Source organism: Mobula hypostoma, chromosome 14 (assembly GCF_963921235.1).
Source record: "Mobula hypostoma chromosome 14, sMobHyp1.1, whole genome shotgun sequence".
In the NCBI taxonomy this organism is placed as follows: Eukaryota; Metazoa; Chordata; class Chondrichthyes; order Myliobatiformes; family Myliobatidae; genus Mobula; species Mobula hypostoma.
The window spans coordinates 42448492-42471383 of NC_086110.1; the positions used below are offsets into that span (position 1 = coordinate 42448492).

The window sequence follows — 22892 nt, forward strand, 5'->3', positions numbered from 1 at the left end:
GAATTGCATATCAGACTAAAAGTTTAATTGGGCATTGTATTTATTTTAGTAATTTCTAACATTCTTCAACTATAAAAGTAGTCAATGATTGCATTAAGAAAAGAAAATCTTGTCAACTGCCAAAAACTGCTCTGGCTGACCACACATCTATGTAATTTTTAGTTGCATAGTTTAGAGTGGTTAAAGATCTGAAATAATAGTGGTAAGGATATCAAATCAGAGATTAACATGCATAGTTTTCTTTTTTTTTTGGCGTGTGCCTGCATGTGTGCGAGTCTGTGCGTGTGTGGGTGCATCCGTGATGTCTTTTTCATGGCTTTTTACAAGGCGCCGAGCGAGAGAGAGAGAGAGAGAGAGACTGTGTGGTGCGCCACTCCTCACACAGATATTTTCGCAGTATTTTTCTCTTTATTTTACGAGGTTGAGTTGTGATCTCGACACTCAACCCGGCACGGATGGAAAGCGTACTCGGGGGTGGACCTGATTAGTTTTGAACCCGGGAACCTCCGCTCCCAGGTCCGGCGCCGATGTCATTGCGGCAGCGGGCCCAATGTGCATAGTTTTCAATGATAAACATATTTCTCAAACTGTTGGTGTCTATGTACGTGGGGTTTTATATTATGATCTTGTACATATTTTGTGTTCAAGTGTCCTTTTTAATTTTCTTTTCAGCACTGTACCACAGACTACTGTAATATTAAATAGTGATCGCCAGAACCCACTTCCTTCCAAGATTTCCGGACAGGAAGAAGCTATACCCCGAGGAACAGACACTATTGATAATATTCTCAGCAAGTTAGTAAACTTTTCCGTTTCTTATATGGTTATTATTTAGATAATTTAGATTATTTACTGTCCAAATTGTTAAACTCCTTAAGAATGTTCCATTCTTTTTTAGTTCATCAAAGTTGTTATCTAACTTGTTAAATGTAGCACGTTGGCGTCAGTTAGAATGTCTATAGATGTTGCTGCTGATATTTCAAATCTGACCTAAAACAAATTCCACTTTTAAAGAGAAATGGGAAAAAAAAGTAAATTAAATTAACATAAGAAAGAGAGAATGTCAGACTGATACAAGCAGAGAGTTGTTACTCCATAACTTGGCTGCTTATAGAACTACAGTGTCAGGAAAAAATGACATAATTTAAACCAAACTATACATTTTCCTTATTCTGCATCTGGACTGTGATTGCAAGTGCTTTGTTATCTGAGAGAAAGTTGAAAGGGAGTAAAAGTCCTAATAAAGAAATCATTGTTAAATAGGATGAGATTAGTAAAATGTAATTTTCTGTGAATTTGAAGAATGCTAATTTGCTATTTTTTTTTGTATTGTTTGGCTATAATTGTTGAATGATCTTTTGTTGCCAAAGTTTAAAAAAAATGAATTGTGTAATAAGCATGTATGAAGAAATTGAAGAAGTGTGTATTTAAGTACATTTTTGTTGATTCTTGGGTACTACTTTCAGATTGGGGTCATTCACCTTGGAAACTAGGCCATTCAGCCCAAGTCCTCACTGGCCAGTAAAAACCCATACATATTAATCTGATCACCCACCACTTGACCTATAGGCTTCCATGCCTATTCATCCAGACACTTCTTAAATGCTGTTGATGACTCTATTTCCACCACTGTCTCAGGTAGTGCATTCCATTAAGTTGCCACTCTCTGGGTGAAGGACTTATTCACATCTCCTCTAAATCTCTTACATCTTAATTGAATCTATGTCCTGTAGTTTTATTCACCTCTGATATGGGGAAGAATTTTCTGCAGTCTTCCCTATATCTACCCCTTATAATTTTATGTACTTCAATGACGCCCTCTCTTAACTTCCTCCTTTCTAAGGAAATGCAACCAATTTCTCTAGGTTCCTCTCAGAACTGAAATGCTCCTTTCCAGACAACATCCTGATAACTCTCGTCTGCACTCTCTTCGGCCTTATGAGAACTGCATGTAATTCTCCAGCTGAGATCCAAAATATATTTATATATGCCTTCCTAACCAAATTACTCACCTGTGCTATCAACTTTGAGGCCTCCCTGTTCTTTATTACTTAATACTACCATTCATGGTGTATGCCCTATCCTCATTAGTACTTCTAAAATGCATAACCACACATTTATCTATATTAAACAGCATCTGTCATTTATCAGTCCATTTTACCAACACATGGTATTGCCCTGTAGCCTAAGACAATCCATCATCAACAATTCTACCAATCTTAGTGTCCTATGAGCTTACTGATCAGATCATTCAGGGTGTACATAATTGTAAGTTATCTTCGACAGTACCTTTCTCCAGAAAGCTACTTCATTCGCTCTATTTGTTTTGTGGGTTTATTCACACTTGATATTTGCCTGTAGACTCTGAATATGTTATAAACTTAATATGCTATTACTTTTTTATGAAATACCAGTATTTGTTTGTTATTCTTCCTTTTGCTGTATTTCAAAGGGAGCAAAGTAAAACAATGGTACCATGTAGAATCTGTAACAGTCTGATGGTACTATCATCTTACCAGTTGTCAAAACTTTGTCATTTGAGTTTAAAAGTTCGGTATGAAATACGTTTGCTGGTTAAGTAGAATGTGAAGCAAGTGGAACGCTTTATAATAATGTTTGAACTCCAGTGCATTGTATTGCCAGTACCTGTAACTTGAAACATTCAGTATTTGAATATATTTTTGCAGGTGTTTTATGAAGGCTAAGTTCCTTTAAAGTGCACTTAATTATGTTTCTTTTCACAAGATGATATATGATTTCTCTGTCGCACAGTGAGAAGAGAATTGAAATGACACATTAAGAGACAATTGCCACATATACTTCTTGTTAATATGTCATGTGAAATATGTAAGACTTTGCTATACTAATGAATGTAAATGTTTGTAAATTGGTTATCATTGATTTACTGCAGCGGTCCTCAACCACCGGGTCGCGGACCGGTACTGGGCCGCAAAGCATGTGCCTCCGGGCCGCGAGGAAACGATATGAATCAGCTGCACCTTTCCTCATTCCCTGTCACGCACTGTTGAACTTAAACATAGGGTTGCCAACCGTCCCGTGTTTGCCAGGACATCCCGTATATTGGGCTAAATTGGTTTGTCCCGTATTTCCCCCGCTAAGGTAGAGTGTTCCTATGAAACCTTTCATGCCGAAATGGTGTAAAGTGAAGAAGCAATTACCATTAATTAATGTGGGAAAAATTTGTGAGCGTTCCCAGACCCAAAAAAATAACCTACCAAATCATACCAAATAACACATTAAACCGAAAATAACACTAATATATAGTAAAAGCAGGAATGATATGATAAGTACATAGCCTATATAAAGTAAAAATAATGTATGTACAGTGTAGTTGGGAAGATGAAGGCAAAAGCGATTTGTGGAAGAAAATATCGGCACGGACGCGCATGCGCACATCTGCGCACATCACATGCGCACATCACGCATGCACACACAGGTGCCCACGCAAGGCTTCATGGTCATGGTAGTCTTTTCTGGGGTAAAGTGTCCCGGGATTTGACTGCTACTTTTGTCCCTTATTTGGGAGTGAGAAAGTTGGCAACCCTAACTGTAAAAGACATGTTGAGGTGAGTTTAACCCTACCTGAACACCCCCCACGGTCGGCCGGTCCGCAAGAATATTGTCAATATTAAACCGGTCCGTGGTGCAAAAACGGTTGGGGACCCCTGATTTACTGTATAGCTCCATTGATTTATTTGTTTCCTATTTATTCTTCTGTAAGATAGCAACTTTCAGCCTAGAAAATTTCCCTAAATATTTCTGCATTTTTTCCTACTTTGGGTACCAAGTTCTATGCCAGGGAGGAGACAGAACACAATAATTGTGAAGGTTCCTGGCCATGAAGATAGCCATACAGAAGATATTGAAAGTGGATCTGAAACAAGTGACACCATCTCTAATAGTGGTCAATCAGGAGGTCAGAATTTGGCACCCAATGTCACACTCATCACATTGAACTCTGAAGGTAGGCAGGATAATATGAACTTTCAAAGAGCATAGCACAGTCAATACAAATAATAAAAATAAATACAAATAAATTTGCTATTTAATAAATTGTTAAGACTGCAGAATAAGGTTCATTTGGAAAGCCCTGATCGATGTTCAGTGACCTATAACAAACAGTTCATAGAATAGAATGATTTGCTAATGTATAAATTATGTAATTCTGTTGTTTATTTTGTTTCTCCATTCAGAAGTTTCCTCTGGCTGTCCATAACCATAAGGCAGTATTTCAAAATAAGTAGTTAGTCATTTTCTTTCTCTTGAATTCCCTGAGTAATCCTCTGGCCATAGTAGTTGTGTTTTATCCCCCATTCTTCCCATCAATTTTTTTCCACACTTATTGAGCCCATCTATTTATAGATTTTTTTTGTTCTCCTATTAACTTGCTTTTTCATTTATCTTTGTATTATCAGCAAAACTGGCTATAATACATTATAACATTATAATACATTTGATTCTTCCATCCTGCTATGAATATAGATTGAAATTAGTTGAAGTCCCAGTATCAATTCCCATGGAATCCCTTCAGTTACAACTTTTCAAGCTAATACAGACCCATTTGCCAATAATTGGTCAGTTGGTCCTTGCAAAGATATTTTTAATTTGCCTGTCCTCAGAAATTCATTATCATTTTATTCGACTACATGATGACATGAAAGCTGTGTCCACACAAAATGTCCACATAGTTTTACCACTTTCTTGATCCCAGTACAGACTGGGTTCCAGGAAACCTGTACATTGCAGCCTTTTCAATTCACCTTGATGCAATAGTACAAATCATCTTCATCATGTTCCCTGTTCAAGTGGAGTTAATCTACAAGATGGGCAGAAAACTTTGAAATCCTTCACATTAAAACCAAGATCACTCCAACTCCGGGTATCAATTTACAGAACTCAAATGATGTATACATAAGTACAAGCTCAAAGGCCAAGCATTATCATTGATTCCTTCAGTGAACCATTTAAAAGGAAAAGCCTTGCAGTAAAAATGAAGAAGACAGAAGTATTTTTCCATCCTGCCCGACTGCGCAATACGGTCCATGGCAATCAAGGCCCATGACATTTGATTTCCATATCTTGGGTGTCCCCTGCTGGCAAAAGTAAATGATGATGCAAAATTTCATCACTGCACCGGAAATGTACACAGTTCTGGTCATCAAGGCAGAGGAAGAATGAGATGGCAGTGTAGTGGGTGCAGAGGGTATTCACTACGTGGATGGAATTTTTCCTTTATAAGGACATACTGGAGAAGATGGGTCTGTTTCTGGAATGGAGGAGGTTAAGAGGAAACTCTATTGAGGCATATAAAATTATGAGGGGTATCAATAGGGTAGATGAAAATTTTCCCCATAACTGAGGTGGATAAAACTGAAAGATATAGGGTTAAAGTAGATGTTTAGAGATCTGGTGGCCTGCTCCATGCTGTATGATTGTTCTAAAAAGATGAAAATGCAAAGAAAGAAAAATCTGCTGTACTGCACTCTTATTGACTCAGGTAATTGTTTAAACTAGATATCTCTTTCAAGGAAAAGGAACTGAAGCAAAATCAGTACAGGATTCTTGTCCGAAAAATTTAATGAGAGCATCCCAGATTTGTCTGTCCAAAATGTTAAATACAAATTACCTGGTTACAACAATGGCACATTAAGAGTGCAATTTTCAGTTGGAATAAACATCTGATCAGACAGAAATCCAGCTCACTTTTGAATTGCCAGGTGTTTTTTTCACATAATTTTGTGATGTGTAGTACTGTCTGGGTGTCTCAGACTCTTACATTATTTACACCCTTGGGTACTGAAATTGTTTGCCAGATGTAGGTTTTGGATCTTGGCCTGGTTTTCATTTCCTGATCTCTGCTTCATTTGGATTTTATAAAGGAAAATATTAACCCAATGCTTTCACTCATTTTTTATTTACTGCTTGTATGATGAGGTTTAATATAACTACCTTTCCTTTCACAAAAGTATTCAGTGAAGATTCTCTGGACTAGAAATGCAGCTTTCCACCTAGAAATAATACGGGCACTTTCAGATTTCTATAAAGAAGACAGGGATCGCAAATGGGAAAAAATATAGACAAGGTCAGATGCCTGTAGGGTGAAAAACAGGACATTCTGATATTAAGAAGATAATGTTGGTATTTTGAAAAACATTAAAGTGGATAATTCTACAGGACCTGATGGAGTCTATCTGTATACAGAAGGAAGTAAGAGAGTAAATTGCTGTGGGTTTGACAGAAGTCTTTGTATCTTCTTTAGCCATGGACGAAGTACCAGACAACTGGAAAATATCCCACATTGTTCCTTTGTTCAAGAAACAGATAAAGGACAATCCAGGGAAATTATTGGAGAGGATTCTTATGGATGAGATTTACTTGCATTTGGAAAAGCTTGGACTAATTAATGATGGTTAGAATGGCTTTGCAAAAGGGGGGGTCCTGTCTCACAACTTTGAGACAGTGATGAGGATGATTAATAAGGGTAGAGCAATGGATGATGTCTGCATGGAGTTCGGTAAAACATTTAACATGGTCCTATATGGTAAGCTGGTCCAGAAGATTAAATCATATGGAATCCTTGGTGACACGACAAATTGAATCCAAAATTGGTTTGGACAGGAAAGACTAAGTGTGGTGGTGGAGGTGTTCTGCAGGGATCAGTGTTGGGTTGTCTTGTATTTACAATATATGTAAATGATTTAAACAAAATTGTAGATAGACTGACTAAGTAAGTTAGCAAATGACATCAAAATTGGTGGAATGGTAGATAGTGAAAACGATTTTAAAATGATGTAGCAGGATATAGCAAGATTAGAAATTTGAGGAGAGGAATAGCTGATAGAGTTTAATCCCAATGAGTATGAGGTGTTGCATTTTGGAGGTCAAATGCCAGAGGAAAGCGTATAGTAAATGACATGAAGTCAATGAACTTAGATTGACATTTAATTTGGTGTCATGATCCGACAATTGGCCTGATATAGCAGTGTCGTTTTTGCATCCTGCAGCTGTTGTGTTGTCTTGATGATTCAATTGTGCTATACCTCTAGAATTGAGCAGGTCTCATAATTATCCTTTGGCAATTAAAAATGTCTTTACGTTTACAGGAACTGAATTAGAAATATTTAAAATGTGAAATATTTTTGTATTGTACAGTCCCTTTGGTAAGAGGGGATAAATGAAAGGTCTAAATTGCCACATCTGTGGATTTGTGCAGATCCGCTGTAGATCTGGGATATACTGACTATAGTGCTTTTGTGTATCTGTTACTCTCATTCGTCATTGGAATCCACAAGCAAACCCATGATAGATCCCTTTTGTGTTGGTAATTCCCAGTATAATACTCAGGCTTCTCCTGTCATTTAACAGCCTGATTGGAGGGGTTTGTAAGCCAGAAGTGTAGGAGGAATAAGTTGTTAATTATTCTTTACCCATTTTGTTTTAGTTATTTGAGTTTGAATTTTTTTTTTAGTTTTTAATTTTTTAAAATCATGTTTTAGGGTCATACAGTTGTACAATTTGCAAATAGGCCCTTTTGCCCACTGTGCTTATACTAAGCATTTCACCTATTTGTACTAATCCCACTTGCCTAGATTAATTCCATTCCCACTATGCCTTGCTTTTTCAAGTGCCTATCTAAGATACCTGTTACTGTTCCTGCCTCCAAAATCTCTGGTAGCACATTCCAGTGTAAATGGGATATGTCAAGGAGCCAGTATTTCAAATCCATGCATCTTTGTAGTAATGGTTAGCAGAAAGAATCTGGAAAAAAAAATGGAAATTAAAGAACCTCCGTGCTAGGGAAATGCTTTGGCCTCTATTACAGAGAGGTCTCATTGTTCTCCTGGGTCCTGGTTTCCCTTTCTGCAGCTTTATAGAGGTCTGGTTACAATGAATTTATTGAAATAGAACTGGCATCACACTATATTTTGAACTGTTGGGGCTGCTGCTACTCTATAAAACATTACTACCCATGATGTTGAACAGTCATCACGTTGACTTCAGCTTTTCTACTTTCTGTGTAAATATTTGACTTTGCACAGAATTAAATTATATTAATTACATCCACCCTGTCATTTGTCCAATTATAGGAGTACATGTATGCATTACTAGCCCTTTCTGAGAGAGGCCATAGCCTCACCCCTCCTTGTAACTGTTATGCCCATGCATTCATGCACACTTTTTTTCTTGTTTTGCATTTTCTGTTTGGGCATTAAGTAAATCTACTATTGTGATGTAGCCATTCTTTGTGGCATTCTTTTTTGCAGCTAACAGGAATATATGATATTATAATAGAACATGAAATATTGATCTAAGAGTATTAGCCTATCTTCTATTTGTAGTTCAATGGTTTTAAATTGGGTTCATGTATGTTCAGTCCTTTTCGTATGGAGAAATTTCAAACTCTTCTCAATATCAACTAAAGTGAATCAAGACAGAATACTGATTGCATTTAAGTGAGAGAGTTTTACAAATCAGGGCAAACCATGGCAGCATGACATTCATAAATCATGACCAGACTTTGGCTCTTTGCGGTTTTGAAATTTGATGCCTGTAACAGAATCCTTTGAGAAGTGAGTGACTGAATGACAAGATAGATGTTATTATTCTTGAGCGATTCCTTTGGCTCAAGGATGACTTGCTTTCACTCCAGCCATGCTTATTTTGTGGTGACTCATGAGGCTAGTGTTGGGCTGAAAGATTTTACTAGTTTAGTAATGCCTACATGAGGCTTCAGTGTACTCCTGATGCATGTACTAAAGAGTCCACATTCCATCCCCAATGCTCCTTCTCCAACTCCGGTGGTTATAGGCCAGGAATTCCCAAGAGTTGGTAGGATGTTGAGCTTTTTCAAAGATGATATCTTTGGGTCTTCTTTCGTCCACCTGGTATTCTTGCTTTGGGATCGAGGCATTGTCCTTGTAAGTGACATATACCCTCCAGCAGAGCAGTGCGAGTACACTTAGGGTCTTAAAACAAGAACTGTTGGTCTTGGAGAGGTCACTGATATTGATTTACCTTGTAAATAGATTCAGAGAATTTTGCCGAGGTAGTATTAGTGGGATCTCTGCACTGATTGGAGGTGTTTGCTGTAGGTAATGCATAGAGTACAACAGCACAAGAACAGGCACTTCAGTCCATCTAGTCCATGCCAAACTGATCTCCTGCCTAGTCCTATTTACCTGCATCTAGATCATATCCCTCCAAATCCCCACCCCCATCCAGGAACCTATCCAAACTTCTCTTAAATATTACGTTAACCCACATCAACCACTTCCACTGGAAATTCGTTCCACACTTGCACCACGCTCTGAGTGAAGAAGTTTCCTCTCAGATTTGCCTAAATATTTCATCTTTCATCCTAAACCTCTAGATCTTCCAACTTTGGGGAAAAAAGCCTGCTTGCAAATCCCAACAACATTCTCAAAATCGTTGCTGTACTTTTTCATCTTATATTTTTCCTGTAGTTTGGTGATCAGAGCTGCAGACAATACTCCAAATTAAGCTTCACCAACATCTTATACATTTTCAATATGACATCCAAATGGCTGTACTGAATACTTTGATTTATGAAGGCCAATGTATCAAAAGCTCTCTTTAGTATCCTATTTGTGACACCACTTTCAAAGAATTATGGATCTGTATTTCCAGATCCCTCTGATGTCAATCTCCTCAGTGCCCTACTGTTCACTATGTAAATCTTACAGCGGTTTTTCTCCCAAGGTGCAACACCTCACACTTCTCTGCATTAATTTCCATTTACCAATTTTAGCCTATTTTTTTCCAGCTGGCGCCCGTCCTGCTGCAAGCTTTAATAGCTTTCCTCACTGTCCACTACCCTCCAGTCTTGGTGTTATCAGCATATTCACTGATCCAGTTTACTACTGATCCAGAGAGGCAACCATCTATTACCACTTTTTGGCTTCTCCCCTGAAGCCAATGTGTAATCCAATTTACAACCACATCCTCAATGCCAAGCAACTGAACCTTCTTGACTATCTTTCCATGCGAGAACTTGTCAAAGGCCTTGATAAAGTCCCTGCAGACACTATCCACTGCCTTTCATTTATCAGCTTTCCTGGTAAACTCAAGAAGCTCTATAAGTTGGTTAGACATGACCTCCCACACATTGACTATCCCTAATCAGGCTCTGACTATCCAAGTATTGGCATATACAGTCCCTTAGAATACCTCCCAATAATTTACCTACTACTGACGTAGTGTCACTGGCCTATAATTTTCCAGCTTATTGTTAGAGCCTTTTCTGTACAACGGAACAGCAAGCTATCTTCCAATCCTCCAATACTTCACCTTTGGTTAAGAATTTTTTAAATACCTCTATCAAGGCCCCTGTAATTTCTGCACTAGCCTCCCACAAGGTCTAAGGGAACTCCTTGTCAGGCCTTAGGGATTTATCCACCCTAATTTGCATAAAGACTACAAGCACCTTCTCCTCTGTAATCTATATATGCTCCATAACCTCACTGCTGTTTTGCCTCAATTCTATAGGTTCTGTCTCTATCTCGAGTAAAAACAGATGTAAAAAATCTATTTAAGAATCATAGTCATAGTCATATTTTATTGATCCTGGGGGAAATTGGTTTTTGTTACAGTTGCACCATAAATAACTAAATAGTATTAAAGCCATAAATAGTTAAATAGTAATATGTGAATTATGCCAGGAAATAAGTCCAGGACCAGCCTATTGGCTCAGGGTGTATGACCCTCCAAGGGAGGAGTTGTAAAGTTTGATGGCCACAGGTAGGAATGACCTCCTATGACGCTCTGTGTTGCATCTCGGTGAAATGAGTCTCTGGCTAAATGTACTCCTGTGCCCAACCAGTACATTATGTAGTGGATGGGAGACATTGTCCAAGATGGCATGCAACTTGGACAGCATCCTCTTTTCAGGCACCATTGTCAGAGAGTCCAGTTCCATCCCCACAACATCACTGGCCTTACGAATGAGTTTGTTGATTCTGTTGGTGTCTGCTACCCTCAGCCTGCTGCCCCAGCACACAACAGCAAACATGATCGCACTGGCCACCACAGACTCGTAGAACATCCTCAGCATCGTCCCGCAGATGTTAAAGGACCTCAGTCTCCTCAGGAAATAGAGACGGCTCTGACCCTTCTTGTAGACAGCCTCAGTGTTCTTTGACCAGTCCAGTTTATTGTCAATTTGTATCCCCAGGTATTTGTAATCCTTTACCATGTCCACACTGACCCCCTGGATGGAAGCAGGGGTCGCCGGTACCTTAGCTCTCCTCAGGTCTACCACCAGCTCCTTGGTCTTCTTCACATAAAGCTGCAGATAATTCTGCTCACATCATGTGACAAAGTTTCCTACCGTAGCCCTGTACTCAGCCTCATCTCCCTTGCTGATGCATCCAACTATGGCAGAGTCATCCAAAAACTTCTGAAGATGACAAGACTCTATGCAGTAGTTGAAGTCTGAGATGTAAATGGTGAAGAGAAAGGGAGACAAGACAGTCCCCTGTGGAGCCCCAGTGCTGCTGATCACTCTGTTGGACACAGTGTTGCAAGCACACTGGTCTGCCAGTCAGGTAATCAAGAATCCATGACACCAGGAAAGTATCCACCTGCATCGCTGTCAGCTGCTCCCCCAGCAAAGTAGGATGGATGGTGTTGAATGCACTGGAGAAGTCAAAAAACATGACCCTCACCATGCTCGCTGGCTTGTCCAGGTGGGCGTGGACACGGTTCAGCAGGTATGCGATGGCATCCTCAACTCCTAGTCGGGGCTGGTAGGCGAACTGGAGGGGATCTAAGTGTGGCCTGACCATAGGCCGGAGCAGCTCCAGAACAAGTCTCTCCAGGGTCTTCATGATGTGGGAAGTCAATGCCACCGGTCTGTAGTCATTGAGGCCGCTGGGGCGCGGCATCTTCAGCACAGGGACGAGGCAGGACGTCTTCCACAGCACAGGAACCCTCTGGAGCCTCAGGCTCAGGTTGAAGACATGGCGAAGTACTCCACATAGCTGAGGGGCACAGGCTTTGAGCACCCTGGTATTGATACCATACGGTCCTGCAGCCATTTCGTTGCAGATGAAATGACCATAAGACTATGTTATAGGAGCACAATTGGGCCATTTGGCCCATCATCTCTACTCTGTCATTTCATCATGGCTGATCCAATTTTCCTTTCAGCCCTAGTTTTCTGCCTTCTCCCTGTACCCCTTAATGTCCTGAACAATCAAGAATCTATCAACCTCTGCCTTAAATAGACATATAGACTTGGCCTCCACAGCTGTCTGTGGCAAAGAATTCCACAGATTCACCACTCTCCGGCAAAAGAAATTCCATTATTCCAAAATGGCATCCCTCCATTCTGAGGCTGTGTTCTCTGGTCTTAGACCTCCCACCATAGGAAACGTCCTCTCCACATCCACTCTATCAAGGCCTTTCACCATTCAACAGGTTTCAATGAGGTCGCTTCTCATTCCTCCGAATTCCAGTGAATGCAGGCCTGGAGCCATCAAACGCTGCTCATATTACAAGCCATTCAATCCTGGAATCATTTTCGTGAACCTCCTTTGAACCCTCTCCAGTTTCAGCACATCCTTTCTAAGATAAAGGGCCCAAAACTGCTCACAGTACTCCAAGTGAGGTCTCACCAGTGCTTTATAAAGTATCAAAATTACATCCTTGCATTTATATTCTCGTCCTCTTGAAATGAATACTAACATTACTTTTGCTGTCCTCACCACAGACTTGACCTGGAAATTAACTTTTAGGGAATCCTGCACGAGAACAAGTCCCTTTGCTTCTCATAGTTTTTGTATTTTCTCCCCATTTATGTATTTTGGCACTTTCTACCAAAGTGCATGACCATACATTTCCTGACACTGTATTCCATCTGGCATTTCTTTGCCTATTCTCCTAATCTAAGTCCTTCTGCAGCCTCTCTCCTTCCTGAAAACTACTTGCCCCTTCACCTATATTCATGTCGTCTCCAAACTTTCAATAAAGTCATCAATTCCATCATCCAAATCATTGATGCTTATCGTAAAAAGAATCGGTTCCAACACAGGTGCCTGTGGAACACCACTAGTCACTAGCAGCCAATCAGAAAAGACTCCCTTTATTCCCACTCTTTGCCTCCTTCCTGTGAGTCACTGCTTTATCCATGGTAGAATCTTTCCTGTAATACCATGGACTCGTAGCTTGATAAACAACCTCGTGTGGCACCTTGTTCCATCTCTTTCGGCTCCATGCATAGATGACTACACTGATCTTCAGGTGTATCTATTTTATCCCTTGCTATCCTTTTCCTTTAATATACTGTATCTGTAGAAGCTCTTGGGATTCTCTTTCACTTTGTCTCCCAAAAGAACCTTGTGCCTTCCTTTAGTCCTCAGGGTTTCCTTCTTAAGTGTTCTCTTGCATTTCCTATACTCATGTACCTCATTTGTTCTTTGCTGCCTATACCTGCTATGTACCCACTTTTTCTTGTTAACCAGGGCCTCAATATTCCTCAAACCAAGGTTTCCCAAACTTGTTAGCCTTGGCTTTTATTTTGACAGGAACATGCAACCCCTGTACTCCCAAAATTTCACTTTTGAAGGCCTCCCAAACACACCTTTGCCAGAAAACAGCCTGTCCCAGTCCACATTTGCTAGATCCTTTCTGATGCCATTAAAATTGTCCTTTCTCCAGTTTAGAATATCAACCTATAGACCAGAATTATCACTAATGGAATTATGACCCTTTATGCAAAGTGTTCCTCTACACACACACTTCTGTCACCAGTCCTGTCTCATTCCCTAAGAGAAGATCCAGTTTTGCATTCCTTCTAGTTGGGACTTCTATATATTGATTAAGGAAACTTTACTGAGCACATTTGATTAATTTGAGGTCCCAGCTGGCTTTGCTCGCTTTTTCAAATCTCGCACTCACAATTCCTAGGTGAACAGCGCTCATGATTTTCAAGCCCACCAAATAACCTGACTGACCCCTTTCCAATAACTTATCCATGATTGACATCAGACTCACCGGTCTATCACTTCCCAGCTTATTCTTAATGACTTTCTTGAACAACGGAACAACATTACTCATCCTCCAGTCCTCTACCATCTCACCAGTGGCATTTTAAGTATCTCTGCCTGGACCCTGTAATATTGCACAAGCCTCTCACAAATTTTGAAGGAACACCCCGTCAAGTCATGGGTATTTATTCACCCTAATTCACCTCAAGTCAACCAGCACCTCCTTCCGTAATCTGAATGTGATCTATCACCTCACTACTAATTTGCCTCTGTTCTATTGAATCTGTAAACACTCAGAAGCATAAAAGGGGGTAAGGATCACTGCTGTCTGGTTTGAAGTCTTGATGTTTAAGCACCCCTTTCCTCAGAAGCTGTGCTGGCGCTCAGAAAAAGGTAATGAATTTTCATCAATGCTGTCTGGCTTTACTGAGAGTCCTCCTGGGGTATGGGACGTGATCCATGTTTCCCGGGTTTCGTTGTGGCCTTTATTTTTGAAATGCGGCTTTGAATGTTGATCAGTGACTTTTGTATTGCCAGTGCTTCTATGAACAAGTTGATGAATTATTTGAACTTTGGACCCTGAAATGCATATATGCAAGCATTGTCTCCACATAAGTTATTGAGATTATGGTTACATTGGTTTTGGAGTGGAGTTGAAAGTTTCCCACAAGTCTATAGATTAGTTTTGCTCTGAAGGAAGGTTTGTTGAAGATGAGTTACAGCACTGGTGAGAAAAACTTAAAGTTATCAGAGCAATACTGTAGCTTTGTTTGATACCAGACAATAATCTGTTGTAGACATTAGTTAGGATCACAGTTTGCATTCGATCATGAATCAAAGCTAAAGTTTAATTATTATTCCACCATACATGGAAAAAGGTAAGCAAAACAGTGTTCCTCCAGGGCCAAGGTGTAAAAAGCACACAGCATACTGCACTGCAAATAGCACATATGGTTACAATTGCAGAAGAACTTGCAGTCACAAAGAAAAAAAATATATAGTTCAAGTCCTTGAGTGCTTGACTGCAGACTGATGGTTATGTCTTGGTCCAGCTTGTTCTTACTCCGAGTACTGGAGGGCAGCACTGATGGGAAGACCCAGCCCCCAACCCAGTCCGGATTCCAGTGCGCCCACAGAGGGATCTGCTGTCTCCCACTCTGCCTCCAGCGTCTTCTCCCCTGGGTGACCCCGCAGTGAGGGCCCAGTCCTCACCGCAACCGAGGCAACATAGCTCCCCTGCCGTTGGTCTCGGCAATGAACCAGCGAACCAGACTTGCAGTATTCTACGTCACCTATGTTCATCAGGGTCTTGTGCAATACAAACGTCCAAGACACTCACTTGCACCGTGCACCAGCTTGATGCAATAACGGTACATAAGTCCAGGTGACAACACAACAATATGTCGCAATAAATCCACTCCATTGCTACCAAGCAATCTTCAGTTGAAAACAATTTCTGCAGACAGCTGAATTTATCAGTTTTTCAGTATTTCATTTTTGGTTAAACAAACACCTTGGAACACAAGTAATGCAGATATATTAATGGGCAGCATCCACTGGAGCACTGGAGGTAAAAGGTGATTGGGAGACATCCTTCAAAGCCTGAGTTACTTGCAGAATGCAAAATGATAAAACTAGGCTGTTAAAAATATTTCTTCCTTTCAAAGTAATTGTTATTATCAAAGTACAGATGTCACGGTATATAACCTCGAGATTCACTTTCTTGTGGGCATACTCAACAAATCTATAGAGTAATAACTACATCAGAATCAATGAAAAGCTGCCTAACTAGGGCATTCAACCAGAGTACAAACAAACAAAGAAACACATAAATAAACAATATACATCAAGAACATGAGATGAAGAGTCCTTGAAAGTGGGCCCCTTAAATGCGGGAAAATTTCAAAAATGGGGTGAGTCAAGTTATCTTCTTTCTTTTTTTTTGGCTTGTGCCTGTGTGCATGCGAGTCTGTGCGTGTGTGTCTCCGTGTGCGTGCGTCCGTGGTGATGTCTTTTTCATAGCTTTTACAAGGTGCACAGCGAGAGAGAGAGAGAGACTGTGGCGCGCCACTCCTCATACAGACATTTTCTCAGAATCTTTCCCTTTTTATCTTACAAGGTCGAGTTGCGATCTCGACACTCAACCCGGCACGGATGGAAAGTGTACTCGGGAGTGGACCCGACTGGTTTCGAACCTGGGAACCTCCGCTCCCGGGTCCGGCGCCGATGTCATTGTGCCACCAGCCAGCCAAGTTATCCTCTTTGGTTCAAGAGCCTGATGGTTGAGGGGTGATAACTGTTCCTAAACCTGGTGGTGCAAGTCCTGAGGCGCTCAAATGAGTTTATACAGCGTTACAAACTGCAATATAAAAAGAAAGATATTTTTCTCGGGGGCAGCTTAATGAATATCTGCCTAATTCATCCAAACCAGAAAATGAATCAGAAATGCTCAATCATATCAACAATTTTAATAAAATTTCACAATCCTTGCATTGAATACAACAACTCAGTAGCTAGTCTCTATCATAATTTGGTTAACTGGACAAATTTGACAGTGAAAATAGTTTAAATTAATTTCATAGCTTGAGAAGCAATAATAAAGTTGCTTGAAAATACTTAAAATAGTCTCCTTGATTAAATTCCATTATGTGTTGTTATTATCTTGTTTCTTCCTATTTCAGATCATAAAATATGAACATTGAAAATGCTGGAATCACTGAGGAGATCCCACTCTTCCCTTCTAGGCACTCTACCTCCCTTATTTGATTCCATGCTCCAACCTCCTGTTGGATTTCATCATCCAAAGATCTTTGTTGCCTCCACCTTTCACCTACCAGCTTCCATTGCTATTTCACTGTTCTTCCTTCATCTGCTTATCACCCCTCTCCCCAGCATCTATCTATCACTTGCTAGCTCTTGCTGCAGCCCCTCCCTTCATCTTTTTATGCTACCTCCACTCTATTTTTTTTTAGTCTACTTGAAGGGCTTTGACCTGAAATTGTGACGGTCATTTCCTCCACAGATGTTGCCTGACCTACTAAATGCCTCTAAAATTTTGCTTGTTGCTCCAAATTCTGCCATCTTCAGTCTCTTGTGTCACCATTCAGCAGATCAGGCAGTATCTGCTGTAAGAGAAGCATAATTAATATTTCAGCATTAAGACCCTTGGCAAAACAATTCTAAGGTAAACTGAATCACTTGAGCCATTACCAACGATAAAATTAAGAGCAATATTTCTGGTTCACATTTTGGACATTAAGTGATCCACTGAGATGAGGTACATTCCTTAAACCACCTGTATTATTGTCAACTGAAGTAGAACAATGCATCAGCTTCTTGCTAGCAGTGATATTTTAGCAGTTTAGCTCTTTTTCCAGTGCTTGAGGCCAATAGGTACAAAACAAACTTACAGGAATTTTGAACCCCGTAATATTCGCTGGATACCAAAATTAATATCCGGAGCAGCTGAATACAGGGACAAATGATAATGTGCGCAATTCTGCACCTTTCTGATTACAGCATTCACATTCTTCAGGGAGCAATACAATTTATGATGTATTTTGGCAGCTGCTGTACTCGTGGTTAAAAATAATTTTACTTTGCATTGTATTTTTGACAGTAAAATGTGCTCGATTTGATATGAAATTATTGCAATCTCTATAGAAAAATACTTCTCACTTTTGAAAAAAATGCTATATTATGGTATGTATTTTTCATGCAGTATTCTTACTGTTGAAACTTCAAAAAGAATTCTTTTGCCCTTTCAGTAGATTATGGGTGATAGTTCACATTTGACCAGTCCATTGTGACAATAGATATCAATATCTAATGTAGATATGAATATAATATTTCATCACTCTTTGGTACCAAAATAATTTGACTATACATGTTTATTATTGTAAATCAGAATGAAAGATATTATGGCATATAAATTGCTTGAGGTGATGGATTATTATCAAGGTGTTTAAATTGTTCTTATATCTGGTTTCTCTTATCACTGTTAAAATTTTTTCTTCACTATCACTATAGAACTTACAGTATTGTTTTAATTTTAAACTCACTTGGCTAATTTTTATCTACTTATCTAATTGAGACAAGTTAAAACTCAATGCATAATTCTAAAATGACTTATTTAATAGAAATATGTATTTATGAGCATTGAAAACTTTTCTTTGTTATATTTACATTTTATTTCTTTATTTTAAAGTAATGTACTGTTTTATGTTCACCTGTTGCTATGATTTCACCATAACTTAATGATGAATGTTAAAAGTTTATGGGTTAGTCGTGATTCTTTTTTAAAAAAAATCAAACTTTTATAGGTACTGAGGTCAAGTTAGTCTCTAATGAGTGGAAAGTATCAGAGGGAAGCCTATTTGGACAAATTGTGAAAAACTGCCAGAAAGCCTTTGGCAAAAACATGGAAGGAAGTTTTAGAAAAGCTATGCAGAAGGAAGTCATTTAGTTTATTGATTCTGCATCAGCTGATTCACTTTTAACCCACTCCTCCCACCCACAACACTTTCCCCATACTGTATCCCTGCATTTTTTTCTCCAACAGATGTTTATCCAATTCTTTTTGAAATTTACTGCTGAATATGTTTGCATCACCTTGTACAGCAGTGCATTACAAATCTTCACGAAATATGGAAGACTATAAGTAAGCTATATAAGATATTTTGAATAATTTGAATAAACCTTGGAGTCTTGAGGGAGCAAGTGACACTATTCTCCTCCCTCTTAGATATTGAGAACACTGTAGCAGTTCAATAAAAATGTAATTTTTTCCATTTAATCTCTGGGTCGTAACCAACTTAATGAAGTGGGGGTTTTTGATCCACTTCTGACACCTTATAAGCTATTTCTCTTACATCTAATGTAATTAACGCTGATATCGTATGAGCCCACCAGGTTCAATGATACTCTTCATTTGTCCTTGCAGCCCTTTGACCCAGGTGTACATTGAATAACAGCCTGTTTTGTCCATGGCCAGTATATCATTTTATTTCCTCCCAATTTATTTCAAACTGTTTACTATTAAAAAATATTTACAGCAATTTCATTTTTAAATGTCTTTATTATTGACATTAGAGCTTTTCAAAATAAAGCCTCCAAGCTTTTGCGTCCTAATTATGGAATCAATGCCATAATTTCCATAGATGTCAGTGTTTGATGTTTCTACATAAGCCTTTAATGTACATAATTGAGACTATTTTCAATCCATGATCAGATTTTATGAAATAATATTTGTGAATGTTTAAAAAAAGTTTTAACTGGCACTGTTGTATATTGCTTCTTCATTCTGATTTTTTAAATGCACTTATTTTTCCAGAGGATTTCCCTAATGGAACCTGGTTAGGTGATGAGAATAACCCTGAGATGCGAGTCAGGTCTCCTATTACTCCAGCAGATATGCTACACGTTGCCACAAATTGCAGAACAGCTGAAAAAATGGCATTGACACTTTTGGATTACCTTTTTCATCGTGAAGTACAAGCTGTATCCAATCTCTCAGGGCAAGGGAAACATGGCAAAAAGCAGCTGGATCCTCTAATGATCTACGGAATTAGATGTATGCATAATAACATTTATTTGTACGTTAACTGTGAAAATGTTACCTTTGTTGTTATACTTACCTTTAAATTTACTCAGCAGAAGTGAAGTACAGTACTTCATGCCAAGTTTTTGTTAACATTTCAACCTATGTTTAATGTACAGAATGTTAGCAAGTAAGTTTACAGCAGTACGAAGAATGAATTATTTGTTATCAACGTAATTTAAGTGTTTTATAAGTGTGAAGGACCATTTGCTGTGATAAATAGCTGCATTGCTCTAGATATCTTTATTGTTTATATCTGTTGATCAAATAGATGAAAACAAAGAAAGAAAGCTGTTTGGCTTTAAATAATTTCAGAAAATTTAGGTTAATATGCAACTTGCTAAAATATTGTCCTAATCGGCAATTCCTGTGTGGTAGAGTTTAAAAAATAGTTGTCTTCTTGTTTTGCCTATTAACTGGAATCAGCATATTTCATGTGGATGTTAAAGATGTCTTAGCAATTTTCAAGAAAAAAGCAGGGGTTTCTTGTACTGTTTATTATTCAATCAACACAGAAGTGGATAACAGGTTCACTTATCACATTGCAATTTGTTGGATCTTGCTGCATTAAAACAAATTGGTTTCAATGTGATTTGGGCATTGAGATTATGAAAAGGAATATTTAGATTCAAATCTTCCTTTTTGTTTTTCACTTAATTCTTTAGGTAAGGTGCAACGTAATTAAATCACCTTATGTAAAGTGCCTATTTTAGATTACCAATGGCGGTTGATAAAAGCCTGCATTGGTATCAAGAAGATGGAATGGGTTCAGATTTCATGGGTAAATAACACCAAGTATGCTTGTGTCTATGCAATTAAGTCTCAAACGTTAGTTGTCCACCAGTTGGATTTTGTGGACAACATGCTTTTCCCAGAACTAAGCAACTGGAGAATCTCTGATAATATATCTTAAACGTCCAAATCTCTGGATTGAATATTCTTGAGATATGAATGAGCAGCAGCAGCAGCCATTTGTTAAATTTGCTTCTGTCCACGGGATTTCCATTGGTTTTAGCATGCCAAACCTTAAACAAAATGCAACTCATTTAAGGTTTTGGACCTTTTTCGACTTTCTTGGAAGGATGTCTAAATGTTATTTAAATTCCAGGAACAAAGCATCTGATTGATATAGACGTTGACAATGTGATAGAACACTAACAATAAGTGTGTTATTAAATGAAGTTCATTGACAATATTAAGTTGTTCTAATTTCATTCTGCACATCAAGTACCTAATGACTGCACACTGTGGCTGCCATTTAAATATCCATTCTTATTCATGGGGTGAGCTGGCATGGTGGTTAAGATATTGCTCCAGTACCCACAATAGTGGGTCATTAATCCAAATGTGTGAAATCGAAGTGCACCATGTCAGATGAAGTATTTAAATAAATCATCTTTTTATCAATGTTATTATGAAACTTCTCAAAGTAATTTTTGTTTTTTAAAAAAACCTAGTCTCAGTTGTAACCACCATGAAGCTAGTGGATTATTGAACAAACAATATGAGTTTCTAATGTTCTTCAGGGAAAGAGATCTGTTGTCCTTATTCTATCTGGCCTAATTGTGATTCCAGATCCATTAATGTAGTTGACTTGGTTCAGAATCAAATAGGGATCGACTTTAAAACCATGTAACACTGGTCACGTCTACGACCTAAATACAAAAATTACTTTGAAAAGTTGCATAACATTGATGTCAAGGAAATAAATAATGTGTCACAATCAAATGCACTAGTTGCAGTTACTAAATAAATTAAATTCTTTTCATTGCATGCAGTTCCAGGATTTTTGTTCAGGGTGGCATTCTGTTGCTTCAATTATTAATTACTGATAACTGGAAAAAGTTGTTTATTAGAGTTTTTACTGTGTTTTAGGATTGCAAAATCACATTCTTCCCCTATGAAAAAAGAAAAAAATGAGTGACCTAGACTATAGTCTGCCAACCTATTTGATGTTGGGTTCATGTTGCAAATCTGTGACATCATTGTACTTGAAATAGCGCTTAATATTGGCTGTCCTTAGTTTAAGCACAGTCTCTTTCAGGATGGCTAGAAGTAAAAAAAAATTGGCTGACCTCCATTTAGTGTAGCAGTGACAAATATTCACACACCCATGTGAAGGCTGATAAGATGAATTTGAAGATACAAATGTTTTCTAACATTGTCTTAATTTGGACAGGCTAGCAGACTTAGGATCAGAGTTCATGAGTGACTTCTTTGCTACATTGATGATAGAGTTTTAGGCCCATGGCATTTTGTAATATTTTGTTTGGGTGTGAAGGATAGAGCAAAATATGGGTTGAAATTTACCTGCATATGTGCCAAAATTGGTGACGATACTTTGCACTGATGGGGAGAAGGCAGGGGAGTGGGGATGACTGGAAGAATAAGATCAGCCCAGGATTGAATGGTGGAGCAGACTCAATGGGCCAAATGGCCTACTTCTGCTCCTATGTCTTATGGTCTGATGAGCTTTATGTCAATTTACAGGTTTTCATTTAACCCATACAATGTTAAATTTTCAACATACTTTTTAACATTTGTAGGTCATCTTTTCCATAAATTTGGAATCTCTGAATCAGACTGGTATAGAATAAAACAGAGCATAGACTCTAAATGTCGAACAGCATGGCGCAGAAAACAGCGTGGGCAAAGCTTGGCAGTGAAAGGTTTTGCACGAAGGACACCATTATCGTCCGTTGCAAATGGAGCAGGTAAGAGAAAGATGAGGTAAATTTTAGCTACTTATTGAATTAACTCCATAATATCTGTTTTAGTACCATTTTTACATGAAGTTCTTCAGCAATTTTTCCTTGAATTGTGACTGTCTGACTTCCGATCTACCCATGTTATTGAGACTGGCTTGATCAGAGACAGTTGCTATACCTCCTGTTCTCCCTGTTGACAACATTGTGACTTTTACTTTATCAGGGGGAAAAAAAAAGTTGCTGTCAACTACAAAGGAAATGTCAGAAATCAAGTCTGTGTTGGACTGATTTGAAGAACTCAGTGGGTCAGGCAGCATCTTTGGAGGCAAAGAGATGAACAACATTTTGAGTTAAGACCCTGAATCAGGATTATAAAAGCGAACATGTTAAACCTTATAGGTGGACTCCCAGTGCAAGCAGGGTGCACACTTGAGAATGCAGGAAGGTCTTGTCACATCTAAATGGCAGTCCTCCAGTGAATCCTCCAGGACACTGCTCCGTGTATTGTCAATCACAGGACTCCAATCCCCTATTCCACCATTGCTTCTTCCTGAGGGA

At 38.8% G+C, this 22892-nt stretch overlaps 1 protein-coding gene across 9 annotated transcripts in view; it reads left to right on the top strand.

Moving 5' to 3' along the window:
- The window catches only part of banp (BTG3 associated nuclear protein), a 177383-nt gene that overhangs the window by 63187 nt on the left and 91304 nt on the right, over positions 1–22892 (top strand). For all 9 annotated transcript variants that reach the window (XM_063067009.1, XM_063067013.1, XM_063067015.1 and 6 more), the window contains 4 exons: positions 673–795; positions 3810–3985; positions 19360–19599; positions 22173–22340. In XM_063067009.1, the coding sequence (XP_062923079.1) occupies positions 673–795; positions 3810–3985; positions 19360–19599; positions 22173–22340 (707 nt within the window). The remainder of the gene's footprint in view (positions 1–672; positions 796–3809; positions 3986–19359; positions 19600–22172; positions 22341–22892) is intronic.